Source organism: Terrapene carolina, unplaced genomic scaffold (assembly GCF_002925995.2).
Source record: "Terrapene carolina triunguis isolate 2854851 unplaced genomic scaffold, T_m_triunguis-2.0 Scaffold179, whole genome shotgun sequence".
Taxonomy (NCBI): Eukaryota; Metazoa; Chordata; order Testudines; family Emydidae; genus Terrapene; species Terrapene triunguis.
This window is the reverse complement of record NW_020664530.1, coordinates 9,938,369-9,955,776: the sequence shown is the minus strand read 5'-3', so window position 1 is coordinate 9,955,776 and position 17,408 is coordinate 9,938,369. Positions and strand designations below refer to the sequence as shown.

Below are 17,408 nucleotides of genomic sequence, written 5' to 3'. Positions count from 1 at the left end.
ACATTTCTCAGGAACATAACTACAACGTTAAGTGAGGAGTTACTGTACACAAAAATACTTTTCTATCAAGCAGCAGCACATAATGAAGTGCTAATACCCCCACATATTGGCCTATAGCACAGTCCATCTATATATGTTTCTAACATTGTAATTTGAGATAATAACCACTGTGGTTTTTTCATTAAGGATTGAAACTGATGTAAAGCTGCCTTCTGTTTAGAATTACTATTGGGAATAAATGTGTTAGCTCTTACAGTTTGGAAGTGAAAGCTTTACCTTCATGGTTCCACTGTAAGTTCTTACTGCTCTTATAAGCCTTCTAATATCGTTTAGCTTTGTAAAAACTGATTTGCTATTGGCTAAAGGCCAGGTCTGAAAATTGAACTGCTTTCATCTCTGCATTTCAAACAGTAGGTATAACTTTGTGTTAAGCAAAAGCAGAACATCTAGTAAATACTGTATGTTCCACATATCACAGCTTAAATACTAAAACACCTTGCTTTTTCTAGCAGCTGTTCATTATAAGATAAATCACACGGACACTGAAATGAATTTTAGGATTAAGTAATTATGTGTTAGAAAATGCAGTTTAAAACTCCAAATTTTGGCTATGGAAGCAGAACACAGCCTGTTTAACCAATTTAATTTCTTTTTCGTACATCTGATACAGCCTTCTTATTTTGTTCCTGTGTAATGAGAATCCCATACAAAAAGAAAAGCCAGGTTGGGAGTCCTCTAAACGTCACGTTTACAGTACATGTGTCAGTCTGGACTCTTTTCTAATGTGTGATGCACATTGCATAGTTTTGTCCAGACTTTTCACTAACACAGATTCTGGAATCTCTTGATATTTAGTCTACAGGTCAAGATTCCTTTCCTCTGTATCACAAGTTTGGTGTGTTCTATCTCTGTGTTGCTACCTTTCTGGGTAGGTGTGGATGTGATCGGTGATTTCATGGGATATAGCAGCCTCTTTTGTGAAAAAGTGGTTTTCTCTTAATTTAAACTATATCAAGCATACCCAGTTTCATAGGCACTTCATGAATAGGTGTACTAAGAGATTAAAATATGGAAGAAAATATGTAAAAATTCAAACTATGTGCGGGATGACTGGATTGTCCTTTAAAGAAGGCTGTTTTGTGCTAGCACAATAGAAGGGAAAGATTTCATATGGAAATCTCTCCAGTTTAGAGAGTGCTCGCTATGATTTAATAAGTAGAGCAGAGGACTGGGGGCCAGGGCTCTTGGCTTCTATTTCTGACGCTGCCATTGGCATGTCAGTGTGACACCGTGATAAGTGTTTAACCTATCCATGCCACAGTTTGCCTGTATATGTAATGAGAATAATAAAAAAAGTGATGTGGTGTATACCTTACATTCCGTTCTAAGAATTCAGATCCTCAGATGAGAGAGACAGGCAAACAAATACTAGTAAACAGAAGGGTGAATTATTTAGCAAAATGTTTGGGACCAGATTCTGATACTCTTATCCATGTTTGATATTTACTGATTTTCCCTGAAAGATCCTCAGGGTTTTGAAAAAGCCAGTGTTTAGATTCTACCAATTTTTTTTCACCAAAATTTTGGCTTTTAGGACCCAGGAATTTTTCCCAGGGGAAGTAGATGAAGCTGTGCTGGAGGACCAGGGTCAGCAGGCCAGTAGCAGTCGCTAGGGTCCTCACCTGGGTTGTAGGACAACACCCAGCACAAGCACGCACCCCTCCCCCCCCGCCGCCTTTGAAGGGATTTGGACATGGATCTGCCACCTCTCAGATGAGTGCCCTAACCACTGGGCTGTGGAATATGCTGCTGTGGGGTTCCTTCAGTCTCCCCTGTTGAAGCTGTTGCACTGTGGATAAATGATTATTTTTTTTAAATAGAGCAAGGAGAGTGAATCCTGGGTCTCCCACTGCCCAGGTGAGTGCTCTAACCACCAGGGTACAGAGTCATTTTCATGTTTGCTCTTACTCCTTCTCTCTGGTCCAGTCACTCTTTTATTAATTTATTCACAGTGAAACAGCTTCAGCACTGGGCCAGAGAGAGAGCAAGCAGTCACATAAACACAGTTAGGGATGCTCAATAATGATTCTAGATGATGACTAGGGGCAAAGGAGCTTCAAAGAAGAAAAGCTTTTACAATGTTTTGGGGCTACAGTAGGCTTGGAGAATCCTTTTTTGCTTGCTTGCTTGCTTTCTATTAGAGAAATGTAATAATTTGTATGCTGGTTATTTATCTCTAAACAGTGCCTTGTTTAAAAAGGGTAAAAATCCCTTTGTTGAAAGTAAAAGCATTGCATGTTCTTAGGGCTTTGCTTGGAGGTTGGGGGAGGGGGGTAGTGTTTGAAGGCCAGAAAAGGAGGTTAAGGGAAATTTTATTTCAGGTTGGGGTCCCCATTGGGTATAGGTTCTAGTTGTTTGATGATACCTTGTATATGTTCCAGTGTGGGGTGGTAGGTGACAACTCAGGGTGTGAGGTCGGAGAGGGTTTTATTTCTATATTGAGGCAGGTTCTCCAGAGGATTTGGGTGGCCCATTCCATGGTGTGATCTACTTCTCTGGTGGAGTGTCCTTGTTTGGTGAAGGTGGTTTTGAGTGTGTTAAGGTATATATTCCAAACTTTCTCCTCAGATCATATTCTGTGATAGCTGAGTGTCTGGCCATAGATAACAGATTTCATGGTGTGTTTGGGGTAGTTACTGGGTCTCTGAAGGTAGGTGGGGTGATCCTTGGGTTTATTGTATATAGTTGTCTATAGGATTCCATTGCTGAAGCTGATCATGGTGTCCAGGAAGTTGATGGTAGTGTGGGAGTGTTCCAGTGAGAGTTTAATGGATGGGTGGTGATTGTTAATGTTGTGGTGGAGATCTATCAGGGAGTTTAAATCATCTGTCCAGAGGATGAAAACGTCATCGATGTATCAGGTATATAATTGGTATCATAGTGCATTTGTCCAGAAATATAGTAGGTGGTGTTGGAGAGTTGTCACTTGGCCTCCTATAATAGCAATCATAGGCATTCACATCTTTCCAACTGTCTACAGGTATGTATATAGTCCTTCGTGGGAGTAGGGCTCCATGGATTATTTCCTTTCAGTGAGTGGAAGGTTAGATTACTAAGGATAATAACTTTACAAAAAATTGACTAAACTTCTGAAATGTAAGGCTCAGACCATGATATTTTCATGTAACTGGCTATGTTTCCATAGCTTGGGGCTCAATGCTTTTAATATTGTCAAAACATGGTATTTGTCATTTAGCAACATAAGATTTAAATATCTTCAGAGAATGAGATGACATTATTCAAGTGTGGAATTATTACACTGGGAACTGCATTTAGGCGGATTAGATGAAGAAGTATAAATAGGCATTTGCAGAACAGAGCATGTTCTTAATAATATTTGGATTTCTCAATTAAATGAACCTTCCTGTGCAAACACCACCAAGTTCCCTGTATTGTATTACAATCCATGCTATTTGTCAGATCTGCTCCACAATAGCATCACATACCTAAAAAAGCATTTGAAGCAAAAATTGCCACGTACAATAGTTATGGATGAGGAAGTACTGGAAGTAAGTCTCCATTGGAAATGTAAGTGCTTTAGTATTGGAAGTAAGTCTCCGTTTACATCATTCAGGAATTTCATTTAGGCAGTGAGTTACAGTGTCAGGAGAGAGGGTCTCTCATGCCTGTGCAAAAAGCACTAATGTTGATTTTTTCTTCGCCTTGTCAATTCTAGCTTAAGCCTGTAATTTTTTATAATCAACGATATTTTATTGTGTCAAGAAAGACTTAATGCACTCCAGCTGTGCAAAACACAGGCTGAAAGGTGCTAATGAAGAAACCACTCTAAACACACATTTGTTAAATACATAAACCACATATGCTGAATTATATGGCATAGGAGCATTTAAAAATTATGGCAGAATTTAAAACTTTGAACCAAATACAGCTTTGTTTCCTTGAGATGACTGTAAATTTAAAGACAGTTGACAACTTTAATGGCTAAGTATAAATCAACAAAATTCATCTGTACTATAAAACCTTGATTTGTGATTGTTTATTTGTGACTGGATTAAAAAAGCAAGGTTATAAGGGAGTTTCCTACATTGTTTCTGTGTGTTTAATTTGACCTATAGCTTCATTCCACAGTGGTGACCACTAAAAGATTTTATAATTTAGTAGAAAGATTCTGAACCCCCTTCTTCCTGCTCAGTAACCTTGGTAAAAATTTATCAAGGAAAATAGGGAAAAAGAAAACATACTTAGTTTAACCTCCCTGTTGTAATTTGCTTTGTAAAAATAAACTATACATTAAAGACAGTTTTACGGTTGAATTTGGAAATGAAGTTGGTGGTATTTTTATTTTTACATATATATTTTATAAGCAATAATTTAATGTAGATGTAACTGGAAAACTACAGAGTGTGTGTGTCACTGTCTGTCTGTATTTGTGCATGCTTATGTGTACACAAGTGGGAGGGGAAACCCTGCCATCTGATTAAAGGTGCTGAATTGGAATATAGCACAAAGGGGTCTTATTCCATGGGGTCTACAGATGAGCAAATTCTATATAACGGCTAAAAATTATTGTCATTTATTTGTAATGGCAACCCGGGGAAAGTGAAAGTTAAGAGATTTTCAACCAAGAAATGCTGTTATGCCATTGATTCCCGTGTGAGTGGTTTGGTTCCAAACATACTGAAAACAGTTGTTCAAAGTGCCCTTTATCAGATGTAATTAGCTTTCCTTTGATAAATTGCTCTTGTAAAAACATTTTTAGAAAGGGAAAAGTGATACTTAGTAATACTTAGTAATGTAATGCTTAGTGTCCTAGAGGGAAATTATCCCCTGTGCAGGGGGGCGGCACAAGGTCTATGTGCCACTCACATCCCATTTAAATCCTCAAAATAGGGCTTAAAGGCCCTCTGCAGAGATGAATTTCACCCCCAAATGAATAAAAATTTGTTTTTTCACCCAACTTTGTTCTTTTTAATGATTTGTTCCAAAAATCCAATTTCAGAACAAAGAAGATGAATTTATACAGTTGCACAAAGCCCACTGAAGTTAAGGACTCTTAACTTTTCTGGGCTTTAGGTCAGGCTGTTGGTTAACTGTTTTCACAAACGGGAGAAGGCTTTTAAAAGTTGGTGATATCTGGCAGAATTATATTTTCCCTACCTTGATGCTCTGTGCCGCTGAGCTGTACCACTGCCAGCTATAGTGGTCACTAATAAAAAGTCATCCACAGTTATTTCCTGTTGTAACTATAAGGACAATTTGGGCCTCATGATTATCTTCCTCTACCTCCCAATGGAAAACCTAAGGGAGAAAAAATCATTGCAAGGGTCTTCCTGAAGAGCGTCCTCCTGAACTGGTCCATCCAAAGGTGACAGTATTGTCTTCCTTGCACCCCTGTACAGAATTGTCTTCGGGGCTCGTCCTCAGACCCTGTGGATCAAGGGGAAACAAACAGGCACTGTCTTATCTCAGTTGTCATTGTGGTACAGTGGAATCGCATCTTACGTGGGGGTTAGGTTCTAAAGTCAGCGCGTAAGGCGAAAATCGCATATAGTAAAAATTACCCTTGAAAATCCCTTAAATCGCCCATAGGGTACAGTATACTGTACATGGTTTTGTGTATACAACCCTGTACAGTAATATGTATAAATGTATAATGTGTACAGTAATGTACAGTATATAATAAAGAGTACATATGCAAAATATAATTTTACAGTACTGTATTTTTAATTACAGGGGGTAATTACAGGGGGTCGTCAGGGCTTGATGTCGATCCAGGAGACGGAGATGACGGAGAGCTTGGGTGACGGAGAGCGAGTCGTAGACGAAGTGGTTGGCTCTGGTTCAGCTCGGGAAGTTGATTGCGTAGGCTTATCTGCTGCTGGTTGTTTTTCCTTGAAAAACATGGTGATCGGCAACTGTCGCTGTTGTCTCTTGAGCTGCTCAAACATTTCTTGATATGGTCTCAAATAGTCCGTAATACTACGTGTGATTTTGAGCCTTCGTTCCATAGAGGGATCGTATTCAGAAATTAAATCATTCACGTGTTTCGCTGCTTGGAACACTTCAGCAAATTTATGAAGATTCCAAATTGCTGGCTCTTCCTGTTCGTCGTCATCATCTTCGTCTTCTGTAGACAATTTTATCAGTTCCTCTAACTCTTCATTAGTCAATATTTCTCTATGACTCTCAATTAATTCTTCAATTTCTTCCTCAAGGATGTTGATGAAGCCATCACCACCCACTTGCCTGGCCACCTGAAAAATGTGTTTCACTTCTTTGTCAATGGTCGGGAAGCCCTTAAAATCATTCACACATTCTTTCCATAGGTTTCGCCAATATGCATTGACTGTTTCAGGCTTGATTGCATCCATTGCCTGTTTAATATAAGTGATGCAACTGGCAATGTTGAAGGACTTCCAACACTCCATCACATTAAGATTGGGATCAGCATCCATAACGCTACGTATCTGTGAGAACATAAGCCTCGTGTACGTGGCCTTGAAACAGCGAATCACGCCTTGGTCGAGAGGATGGAGGTGGTATTGGGGGGGAGAAAGATGACTTCAACATCGTTATGTGCAAACCGGAGTGCCGCAGGGTGACCAGGAGCATTGTCTATGATCAGCAACACTTTAAAGTCAAGTCCTTTCTCTTCGAGGTACTGCTTGATCTCCGGAATGAACCACTTGTAGAACCAATCCAGAAATAATGCTGCCGTCACCCAAACCTTTTTATTTGACTGCCAGAACACAGGTAGGAGATTTTTGTTCTTGCCTTTTAGGGCACGGGGATTTGCAGCCCTGTAAATGCCCAGCTGCATTGCCACAAAACAACACAGTCACACGGTCTTTAGCTGCTTTGAAGCCAGGGGCTTGTCTTTCTGATTTCGAAATGTAAGTGCGGTTTGGGCATTTTTTTCCAGAAGAGCCCAGTCTTATCAGCATTAAAAACTTGTTCCGGAAGGTAGCCCTTTTCTTCTATGATTTTCTTTAATTGTTCGGGATAGGCTTTTGCTGCCTCTTCATTGGCAGATGCAGCTTCACCAGTAGTCTGCACACTTTTGAGGTTGAAGCAGTTCCTAAAACTGTTAAGCCAACCTTGGCTGGCTTTGAATTCCTTCTCATCAGAAGGCTGTCCCTCTTCGGCAGGAGGTTTGAACAGCGCGTAGAGGCTAAGAGCCTTTTCTCGCAATGTGTTGCCATTGATAGGCACACGTTTACGGTTCATGTCTTCCAGCCATAAGTTTAATGCCTTTTCAGTTTTCACTAAAGTCTTATCACGCACCTGGTTCGTCACCTTAGCAGTTATTGGAGCACTTGATGCCACGGCTTGACAAATTTCTCTCTCTCGAATCTTGATGGCACGGATGCTATATTCATTGCGGCCATATTTACGTGCCACGTTGGAGACTGACATACCGTCTCTCAATAAGTCCAGCACAGCCAGTTTTTCCTCCAGCATTGGAACAGATCGCTGTTTCTTCGGTTGAGCACCAGATGAAGTAGTTGGCTTGCGTTTAGGGGCCATGTTGTACGAAAAATACGTATCTTTAAACATTAGAATCACACTCAGCACGGCAAGATGTTCACTCTATGAGAGACACGCGGGAACTGAGACTGACTGAGGGAACAGCAGATTCACGTCTCCCATCTCATGCTCACTCCGGGGCATATGCTCATTGGGTGGAATCGCCCGCACTATTTACAGGTATCTTGTTGTTTTTCTTTTTTTTGCCGAGCGTGTATAGTTGAATTCACGTAAGTTAAATGCGCGTATGATGTGACTCACCTGTAACCGATAGTAAATGTTGACTTTTTAGTGGTGACCATTGTGCATGCGATAAAATAGAAACCTAGCTTAGTACTATGGAATGAATACAGTTCTTGTAGTTTAGCCTGGATAACTACTAATGCATCAACTAAAGCAATGCTGTTGACCAGCCTTTGCAGACAGTTTTTTTAAATGGCCATAATACCATTTGGTAGTGCTCCAAGAAAGCTAAGCAGTTAAAATACCACAGATAAACTTTTAACCACCAGCCATCCTACAGTTAGATGTATCCTTAGCAAAATGATAACCATCTGGCACTGGTCTGGTGCCAGTTCTGAGGAACACGATTATTTGTTCTTTACAAAGATAAATAATATCTGCATCTAACTGTGTGTGTGGGGGGCGGGAAGGAGGGGAGAGACAAACAGAATACAAAAAGCACTCTCAAAAATACACACACACTCCTGGGATAGGTCTGAAGCTCTGCCAAGATTTTAAGACAAATTATAAGGAAGAACAGTAAATGAGGTGACCAAAGGAAAAGTTATTCCAGCAGCTCTTGAGTCAGAGCACTTTACACCATGTTAATTGAAGAATGCAATTTTTTTTAAACAGATAATCGTAAATAAACAAATACCTGATGCCTTAAATAGGGCAGCTTTGGAAAAGCTTCATAATACTGTTCAGGATAGGCCATCTTCTTGTTGCACACTCTGATCACATTACTCCTGTAAATTCCTTCAATGGCTTTTCCTTTCTTTCATCATTAAATTCAAGATCCTTGCCCAGGCTTTGCCCAGATCCATGCTAGCTCCCATTGCATTCTACTCCCCATCTCTCTCCATTTGTCCCTCTGGTCTAACTTAGATAAAGTTTTGTTAATATCAATGATAACATTAAATCACTTTTCATCAAAAATAGCAAACATTTCCGTGTAGAATTTTCCCCCATGTTCCACAAGGTGGAGCCCTGGAGTTTACCTACCTAGTTTCAGAGCTTTCACAGTTCTGGACATACGTGGTAGAGAAGAATAAAAATGTGTCTTTTCAATAGTTTTCACAGAACAAGTCTGGGTTCTCACTGCAATCTTTTCTTCTTCTTTTTAAACCCGTAGCTCTGCCAGAAAGTTAAGACCTATAAGCTATATGTCAGAGGAAGAGCTTGTAACTGCTGTGATTGGATATTCTGGGGAAGTTTATAATGTATGGGGTTTATGACACTCACAAGCTCTGCAGGTTATGCTGACAAAATGTCTAACTTCTATGAAGTCTCTGTTCATATCAGATATGCACAGGTGGTCCTCTGCAAACCACATTTGTGGCTTTGTAGAAGTTACCTTATTAATCTCATGGAACATCCCTGATGAAATACAGCTCTTGTTAAGGTTATAAGCAAAATCCATTCAGCCATTTTGAGATTAAATGAACATAAACCATCCTTTATTCAACTTTTACAACAAAGCAAGGACATTTCCAGTGTAAAAAATATGTTAAGATTCCAGAGTGATGTTAATAACTCCTTAACTAATTAGTTGATGTTTGGAATAGAGAAGGGGCACCATCCAGCATAAATGCTCAGTAGTATCACTATAGGAATGACAATGACTTCTTTGGTGAAGAGTCTGATCCTACAAAATGCTGAGCACCCCTATAGGCCTGGGGCACCTTCAGTTTCAGTCAGGACTGGTGCTAGCACATTGGGGTCCCTAAGCAGGAATATTTTGCCACCTCCCCCTCCCCCCCAATACTAAAACAGGCAAATTCTTATAATAAAAAGCGAATAAGGGGGGCCCTTGACCTGCTCGGGGCCCTAACCAATTGCTTAGTCTGCTTATGCCTAGCGCTGGCTCTGGTTCCAGTAGAAATTTTGGACACATGGGGATTTTTCAGAGGGCACTTTGCATCACTAAAGATTAGTCTGCAAAGTGGTTATAATTTCCTGTCTGTGAAGTTGTAGATTTTCAAAGGCACAAAGGGAAATTAGGTGCCTTGGAAAGTCAATGAGAATTGGGCACCTTCTGCCTTTGAGTAAATGATAAGGGGAAATTGGGCTTGTAGAGGGAGATTTTCAAAAATATTTTTCTTTCTGAAATTCTACAGTCATGGATTCTAGCTCGAGGAGAGTGAGTTTGTTTCTAAAATTTTGACCTTAATGGATACGTTGTTTTTGTGACATGGATCTTTAAAATGTGAGCAGTATTTCCATTTTTAAAAAAGTCTTAACTATTTTTTAAAGCTATATTTCAAAAACTGTTTGTTGTAGAATCTTCAGATTTAAATATAGATGAGATGAAGCTGAGTGTGTTAGAATGTTTTGGGTAAGCCTCGCTGCTAATTTTAGAAGTTATATGGTATGGGTAGGATTTTTCAAAAGTGGTCAGCATTGACCTAATTACTGTCACTGAAGTCAATGGCAAAACATTCATTGATTTCCATGGGAACAGAGTTGGGCAACGCTGAGCCCTTGTGCAAATCCCATGGTATAATTTATGGGAGACATTCTGCCTTCGATTATCAGCCTCCAGTTTCCAGTAATGTCAGCAGGAGCTGCACATGTATATTTAAGCAGAATCTGACTCTTAATTCCTTATGTATTGCACTGGGACCCAGTCAATGTTTTAATGTTGCGTAAAATATTCTTTTCCTGTGTAGACGCCTGTTTGTGATATCAGGCATGGTTGGCTTTGGTTTTTTTTTAAATGTGTATTGATGCACTGTGGTCACGCCTTGCTACCCTAATGAAAGTTAAGATATGCTGTAGTTCAAACTTTTCTGCTGTCTGCTGGATCTCATACTTCTGTTATTGCCAGCAATTTCAGACTAGAAAATGGATGTGTGCATAAAGTTCATTCTGTTTGGAGAATGCATATTCCAGATCCAACTGCTCGTTTAGATGTAATGCACTGTGTCAAATCCCAGTGTGAGTCTGGCACTGCTCACTGCTTAAGATGTCTTTTAGAAGTCCTTTCTTGCCCCAAGCAATTAGATTAAAGTTGGAAACTATCACAGAAAAGCTTAATCTCAAATGATGCAAAACAATCAAAATAGGCTCCCTTGGAAATTCAGGAATGTTTTATGAAGTATTTTAAGAGACAACTTCAGACTTTTTAGGAGTATATGCAATTTCAGTTGCAGCACTCAGTAGTATCTCAAATACTGTGTTAGACATTTATTCTTTTTATGCTGACTAATCAGCAACAACTCCTGCAGCATCCTTTTGGTGTCTTGAATTCTCACAATAATGATGAAATAGGGATTGCTTCCAATAGCCACTGTCAGAATTTTTTTTTTAAAAACAGATGCTATTCCTCCCTCACCCCCTATTATCATTTTACTGCCTTGGTTTATTCTGCAATGCTCCATTCCTCAATCGTCAGAAGGATGTGACTTTTCTTTGTTACATACATAATAGTGTAGCTATTGTGAATATTTTCAGTACAAATACTGTAAATGCACCATATTTGATTATATACATATGAGCTAGATTCACCCTTGGTATCAGCAGGGCACAGGGCCTCTGGTAGCTAAAAATCTGTTTATCTGTCTGGAAGATCACAGCCCTGGGCAGCAGCTATGACTTCACCTCCAAAATCTGGTTGGCATGTCCAGAAGGCATTGCCGTTGAATACCCTAAACAACCTCTACTGGTGGGATTCCATCCACAGATAAAACTGACCTCTCCCAGCTTAATCTTTCTAGAAAGGGCAGCAGTGGAAATACTGCCCAGCAGGGCCGCCCAGAGGGTGGGGGGGCAAGTGGGGCAATTTGTCCTGGGCCCCGCAGGGGCCCCCACGAGAGTTTTTCGGGGGCCCTGGAGCGGGGTCCTTCACTCACTCCGGGGCCCCCGGAAAACTCAAGTGGCGCCCGGGCCGCTCCGGGTCTTCGGCGGCAGTTCGGCGGCGGGGGGTCCTTCCGCTCTGGACCTGCCACCGAAGTGCCCTGAAGACCCACGGTGGGTGGTCCTTCCGCCCCGGGACCCGCCGCTGAAGCGCTGGGTCTTCGGCGGCGGGGGCCCTCCGCCGCCGAAGACCCCAGGCCCCCTGAATCCTCTGGGCGGCCCTGCTGCCCAGCCTTCTAGAACTCAGAGCACCTTGAAACTACAATATGTAGCAACCTGTGCCAGCCAGGCTGAATCTAACCAAGCATCTTCCTCTGTGGTTATAGGCAAGTAACTGGGAAACCTCACAAGTGACTGAAGACTGTCAATCACTATTGTTAAAGATATTGTGGTAAATTACTTGACTGGCACCATGTAGCAGGCCCGATGAAACTAAGATCTTGTGTATTTATTTATTTATTTATTGTTGTATTATTTATTTATTTGCTTCAACAGGTTCACCAGGAGACGAGTCAGGGGGAAGAATAAGGAAGTTAAGTCTTGGACAATATGACAATGATGTTCCAGGGCAGCCACCATATACCAGGTGTGGCTGGATGAAATCTACTGCTGTAGACCAAGCTGTAAATCCAGGATCACTAATTGCTGTAGGAGAGACCAAAGAGGTAAATAAGAAAGAATTATTCAAGATGGGGTGACTGATTGGCCAGCGTAGAATCCCAAATTCAGGAGCACAGTCGGGTTACAAATTCCCACATTGATAAGCAGAAGTTGAGCATATTATAAGGTTTTGTGCATGATGTGCCATCCCTGACAGTCACTGGATGTAAGAGGAACAGAACAGTCATATTCATCAGAAAAAGGCTTTAACATAGACTGGCACATCGTTTGTGTGTGTGTGTGTGTCAGTGTCCTGAGATCTCTCCATTGGAAAAGTGGATCAGATGATATGAAAGCTTGTATAATCTGATGAAAAATGGCCCACTGTACTGCAGAGACTTGATGAAGTTTACCACACACTCATTTTGCTGCTTTTTGCCTCTTCTAGATGGATGTGGCACGTTACCAGGAAGACCTAGATGAAGTAGACAGGGGAATCTTCTCACCAACCAAAAATGGGAATGAAGCTGTTCCACCAACCCCAGCTTTTCCAGTGTCACCAGAGACACCATATGGTGAGGAAACATCTTCATCATGTACTTTTAACAAATGTGTTACTTTTAGCATCTCAAATTTATAGAAAAGGGTTGTTTGCTTTTCTTTCTCTTCCAGTGAAATGTCCCCCACATTACCGCCAAATGAGTCCATCTGGCCAACAGATCAGTAGCCCACCTGAGATGTACAGAACTGGGCATGGTAAGAACCATACTTCCACTTTTCCTTTAGAAGACTCCCAAAGGCCCAATGCGGCTCATGTGGCCTTGTGCAGATCATCTGCAGAGAGAGGTAAAGTTCACCCTCGTTAAGTACCTCTGTGCGGTGCCAGAGCAAGCAATTGATGCACAAGCATCATTGTGCCTGCACAATAATAGAGAATCTACTAATCTACCGTCGGATGCATCCAACGAAGTGGGTATTCACCCACGAAAGCTCATGCTCCAATACTTCTGTTAGTCTATAAGGTGCCACAGGACTCTTTGCTGCAAAGGTTGGCTTTGCTCAAGTCAAATCGCATCCTAGCCAATTGAAGGATATTATTATGAGTTTGTTGTTGCAGTATAATATAGATGTTAAATAAACAATCTTTCATATTGCATGGTTGTTTCCAATAGATGATTGCATAGGGAAAGGGAAAGGGTCAGTCTAGCGTGATCTTGTTATAAATGACCAGAGGAGAATCCCCTTGGTTGGCCATAAATCTTTGTTAATGTAAACCTGCTGTAAGCAGCTCCTGTAAGCGGTGCCCCCATCTTCCCTGGCATAGGAGTAATTTCAGGGGCACAGCAGGGAAGAGCTGTGCCAGGCCTCCACTGTCATAAGGTCTCTTATTTAAGGTTGTTTTGGGGCCTTACCTGTGCATTTCTGTACCTTTCTATATTTGGATTTCTTTTAAGTTCAGCCTAACATCTGAATTTTCCCAAGTTACAACACCTGTAATTTTTTGTTACCCTTAACTTACTGATGTGTACTCTCAACCTGAACTCCAGCTTAATGTAGTGTTTTGTCTGAGACCAAACAGAACTTCCCATGTCATTACCATTATATTTTGTATGACTTCAGTCTTTCAGAGTGTTTTTTCTTACACATGCATAAGAATGTAAAGAGATTAGTTAAACTAACAAAAGATTTTTTGGGTTGTTGGGCCAATTTCCTACCAATGTACATAAAGGAGCAGAGCAGACACATGGTGCTGTGACTTTGACCTAACCTACACAAGTTAATTTCTGTATGTTTCATAGAGAAAAAGTGGTGTGATATAATCACGTAGAATCAGATGATACTCTTACATTTATGCACCCATTGCAGTCAGTTGTCCATGTAAACGATACAAACTGGAGAAATGTAATAGCTTTTAGTGTAAACAAGCAGCATTGTTCTTCATCCGCTTACTGGGCCAGGAACCAGGGTTCTTCGAGATTAGTCTCCTGGAGCCTTCCTTACACGTAACCAACTGGACCCGAAGAAGAGCTCTGTGTAGCTCAAAAGCTTGTCTCTCTCGCCAACAGAAGCTGATCCATCACCTTGTCTTTCTGCATCCTTTTACAGTTCCTTTGTATAAGTTGGGTGGACCACAAAAGTGTAAGAAGTTTGGTTTCATTCAGATAAGCCTGGAAAAGATGTGGCTGTTTATCTGATGCTTATAGAGAACCATCCGGTTTGGAAGTCAGGGTAGAAATAATATTCCTTGTAAGATTTCCAGCATCTCCTGAAGCTTTGGCTAAGTTGGGAATAATGCAAGCATAACCTGTGTGTTTTGGTGTTTCTGTTTTTGGGTCATGTAAGGAACATGGGGTTCAGAGAATCTGGCAAAAACTAAAAATCAAACAGATGCTTCTTCTTGAAAGCTCAAAATATGTTGCGTCTGGTTAGGTTTAAGTATGTTCCTTCAAGAAAAGAAATAAGGATTAAGCGGTGATCTTCAGAGGTGGTTATCACAAACATCTCCCACTAGCCCCAGGTACTCAACACCTGCGAAAATCAAGCTGAAAATACATTGAACTCTGCATCCTTATTACATTGCTTGTTACTCAGGATGATCAAAATGGGTTCATAGAAAATAAGGCCTAGTCTAAACCTTTTATTGAGATTTGAAACATTTTGGTTGATTTATTTTTTTACATTTCCTGATGTCCGCGGGGTCCGGAAATGGAAGTACTGCAGTATTAAGAGGAACCAATAAAAATCTCATGAGATAATCTGTCATCATGAGATTTCCAGCCTAATTTTGCATACAACAGTTTGTAGGTCACGTGGTTTGGATGATGGCATATGATTGCATAAACTTGGTTTTGCTTCTCTTTATCAAACCTCTAGTGTTCTCTGAACAGTGGGAGTTACACCAACAAGACAGCATATTTGACTAAGTGTGTTTCTTCATACAATGCATCCACCATTATCAGAAGTTCAGTTATCCGAAACCCCACACTTATGTTCCCAATCTGGTGTCAGATAACAGGGCTTTCATAAATGGACGTGGCTTGTCCAGTGCTGTTTCATCAAGATAGGGAGCCCAGAGAGTAGAGAGATTTGGTGACTGAAACCTTTATGCACTTGAGACCATTAGCCAACTTAGTCCCCCACATACACACAAAATTTAATGCACAGCAGCTTTTAAATTGAAGCGCTTAGGTCAGCTCAGATCTCCACCACCTCAATTCCTTCTCTGGTCCTCAGTCTTCCTATTCGTAAGTCAGGTGGCATTGGGTAAACTGGACAGTTTCCTGCATGATAGGGCTTGTTGGCTGTGCACTCATAAATCTGCAGATTTGGCACCTTCCATTATTCAAATCTTTGATTACCCAAAGGTTTCCCCTTGGACCTTTTGATTTGCACTTTATTCACAGTGCAGATCTTCGCTGCTCTGAGGCTTATTGTGCGCTGTCTTTTGCTGTTTGGTAAAAGTGAAAAAATAAGTTAGCTGGACCCACTTTTTTTCGCAGCTGTAAATGTCATATTTTCCCCAGTGCAAATGGATTTTAATGAACACAAGGAAAGATTAAAAACTGCCGTGAAAAAAACAAAATGTGAAAATGCTGTGTATGGAAAGGTGCCAAAATGACTGACTACTGAAGGTCCTTTCCCCCCACATTCTGCCCCCAGTTGTGTTTATTGGAATGTATCCGAAGGAGTTTAACCACACCCCTATAGCTGAAAATACATTTCAAAGGTACACATCCACATCCAGGTATGAAAATTAGGGTAAAAGTAGATTCTAGGGCTAAAACATTGTCTTCTCCATGACATTAAACTTTATAGACACTGTATTTGCAGTTGTGCATAAAAATGATAGAATTTGCACACACACACGCCTGTTAGCATGCACAAATCAGGCACAGATTAAAATGTGATTTGCATAGGTAAATAGTCAGTTGTGTGCATAAGTGATAACACATAAATATCATGCACACAATGATTTGGGTACACACACACAGACAAGATCGAGGCCCCTTTGCACTGTGGGTCAAATTCTGCTCTAAGTTTCATGCATGAATTTCCCTATATAACCAAAGTGTTGTGTACCCTTTTCTGAGAATAAAATTTGGCCCTTTATATCTTAATGGTCTCTTTTGCCATTGACTATAAAAGTCCAATGTTAGTTCCAACTATATAAAGTGGGTGCCGGTTAATAGTAATCCCAGTATCAACAATTTTGGTTGATAGCAACATTTTGCCGGGAAAAGATCCCATCCCATTGAGTTCAGTGTTAACAGGATTCAGATACTGGCAAAAGGCAAGCTGCTTATTAACAATATTTTTTAGAAGGCCTTAGCCCCATGCAAGTTTGCAGGTCTGCAGCCAGAGAAGGAAGTGCTGGGGTTGCACTGTACTTCTCCCTGCAGTCTCCAAGAGCTCCCTGCCCTGGCACTGGGAGGCGGGCTCAGCATGTGCTAGCACTTCCTTCTCTGGCTGCTACCCTGCAAACCTGCCTTCCACTTATTGGTAACTTCTAGATAATGAATGCACAGGAACCGAGAGGTTGCTAATAAGTGGAATCCACTGTGTTTACATAGATTTTTATTATGAAGGCTATGAGACTTATGAGACTTTTCCTCATGTTGAAATGTCTTGTCAATAGTCTTTTTGTCTTGTGTTGAATGGGTGTATCATTGACCTGACATCTCATTGAGAGGAGACATGATAGAAAACAAGCAAAGGAATTATACAGTAAGAAATTAGGTCCCAAAGTGCTAATCCATTGTTTTTGAGAGACAAGGCAGTGAGGTAAATTGGACCAACTTCCATTGTTGAACATTCTGTCAACAATTTACTCTTACATGTTAATTAGACTTCAGTTTTGTCATGCATCATCTGCTTTAAGGCCTATTAAGGTCAAGAGCATAGGATTTAAAGAAGGAATAGTTAAATGTATAGACCAGGGGTTGGCAACCTCTAGCACGCGGCTCGCCAGGATAAGCGGGCCGGACTAGTTTGTTTACCTGCTGCGTTCGCTGGTTCGGCCGATCGCGGCTCCCACTGGCCATGGTTCACTGCTCCGTGCCAATGGGGGTGGCAGGAAGCCGCGGCCAGCACATCCCTCGGCCCGCACTGCTTCCCGCAGCCCCCATTGGCCCAGAGCGCCAAACCGTGGCCAGTGGGAGCCGCGATTGGCCGAACCTGCG

The 17,408-nt window shown here is 41.1% G+C and overlaps 1 protein-coding gene across 3 annotated transcripts in view; it reads left to right on the top strand.

Annotated features, from left to right (window-relative positions):
* Window positions 1–17,408, top strand: part of LOC112107989 (tensin-3-like) — a 163,888-nt gene that overhangs the window by 79,072 nt on the left and 67,408 nt on the right. For all 3 annotated transcript variants that reach the window (XM_026654018.2, XM_026654017.2, XM_026654016.2), the window contains 3 exons: window positions 12,124–12,293; window positions 12,677–12,803; window positions 12,901–12,984. In XM_026654018.2, coding sequence (XP_026509803.1) covers window positions 12,124–12,293; window positions 12,677–12,803; window positions 12,901–12,984 — 381 coding nt within the window. The remainder of the gene's footprint in view (window positions 1–12,123; window positions 12,294–12,676; window positions 12,804–12,900; window positions 12,985–17,408) is intronic.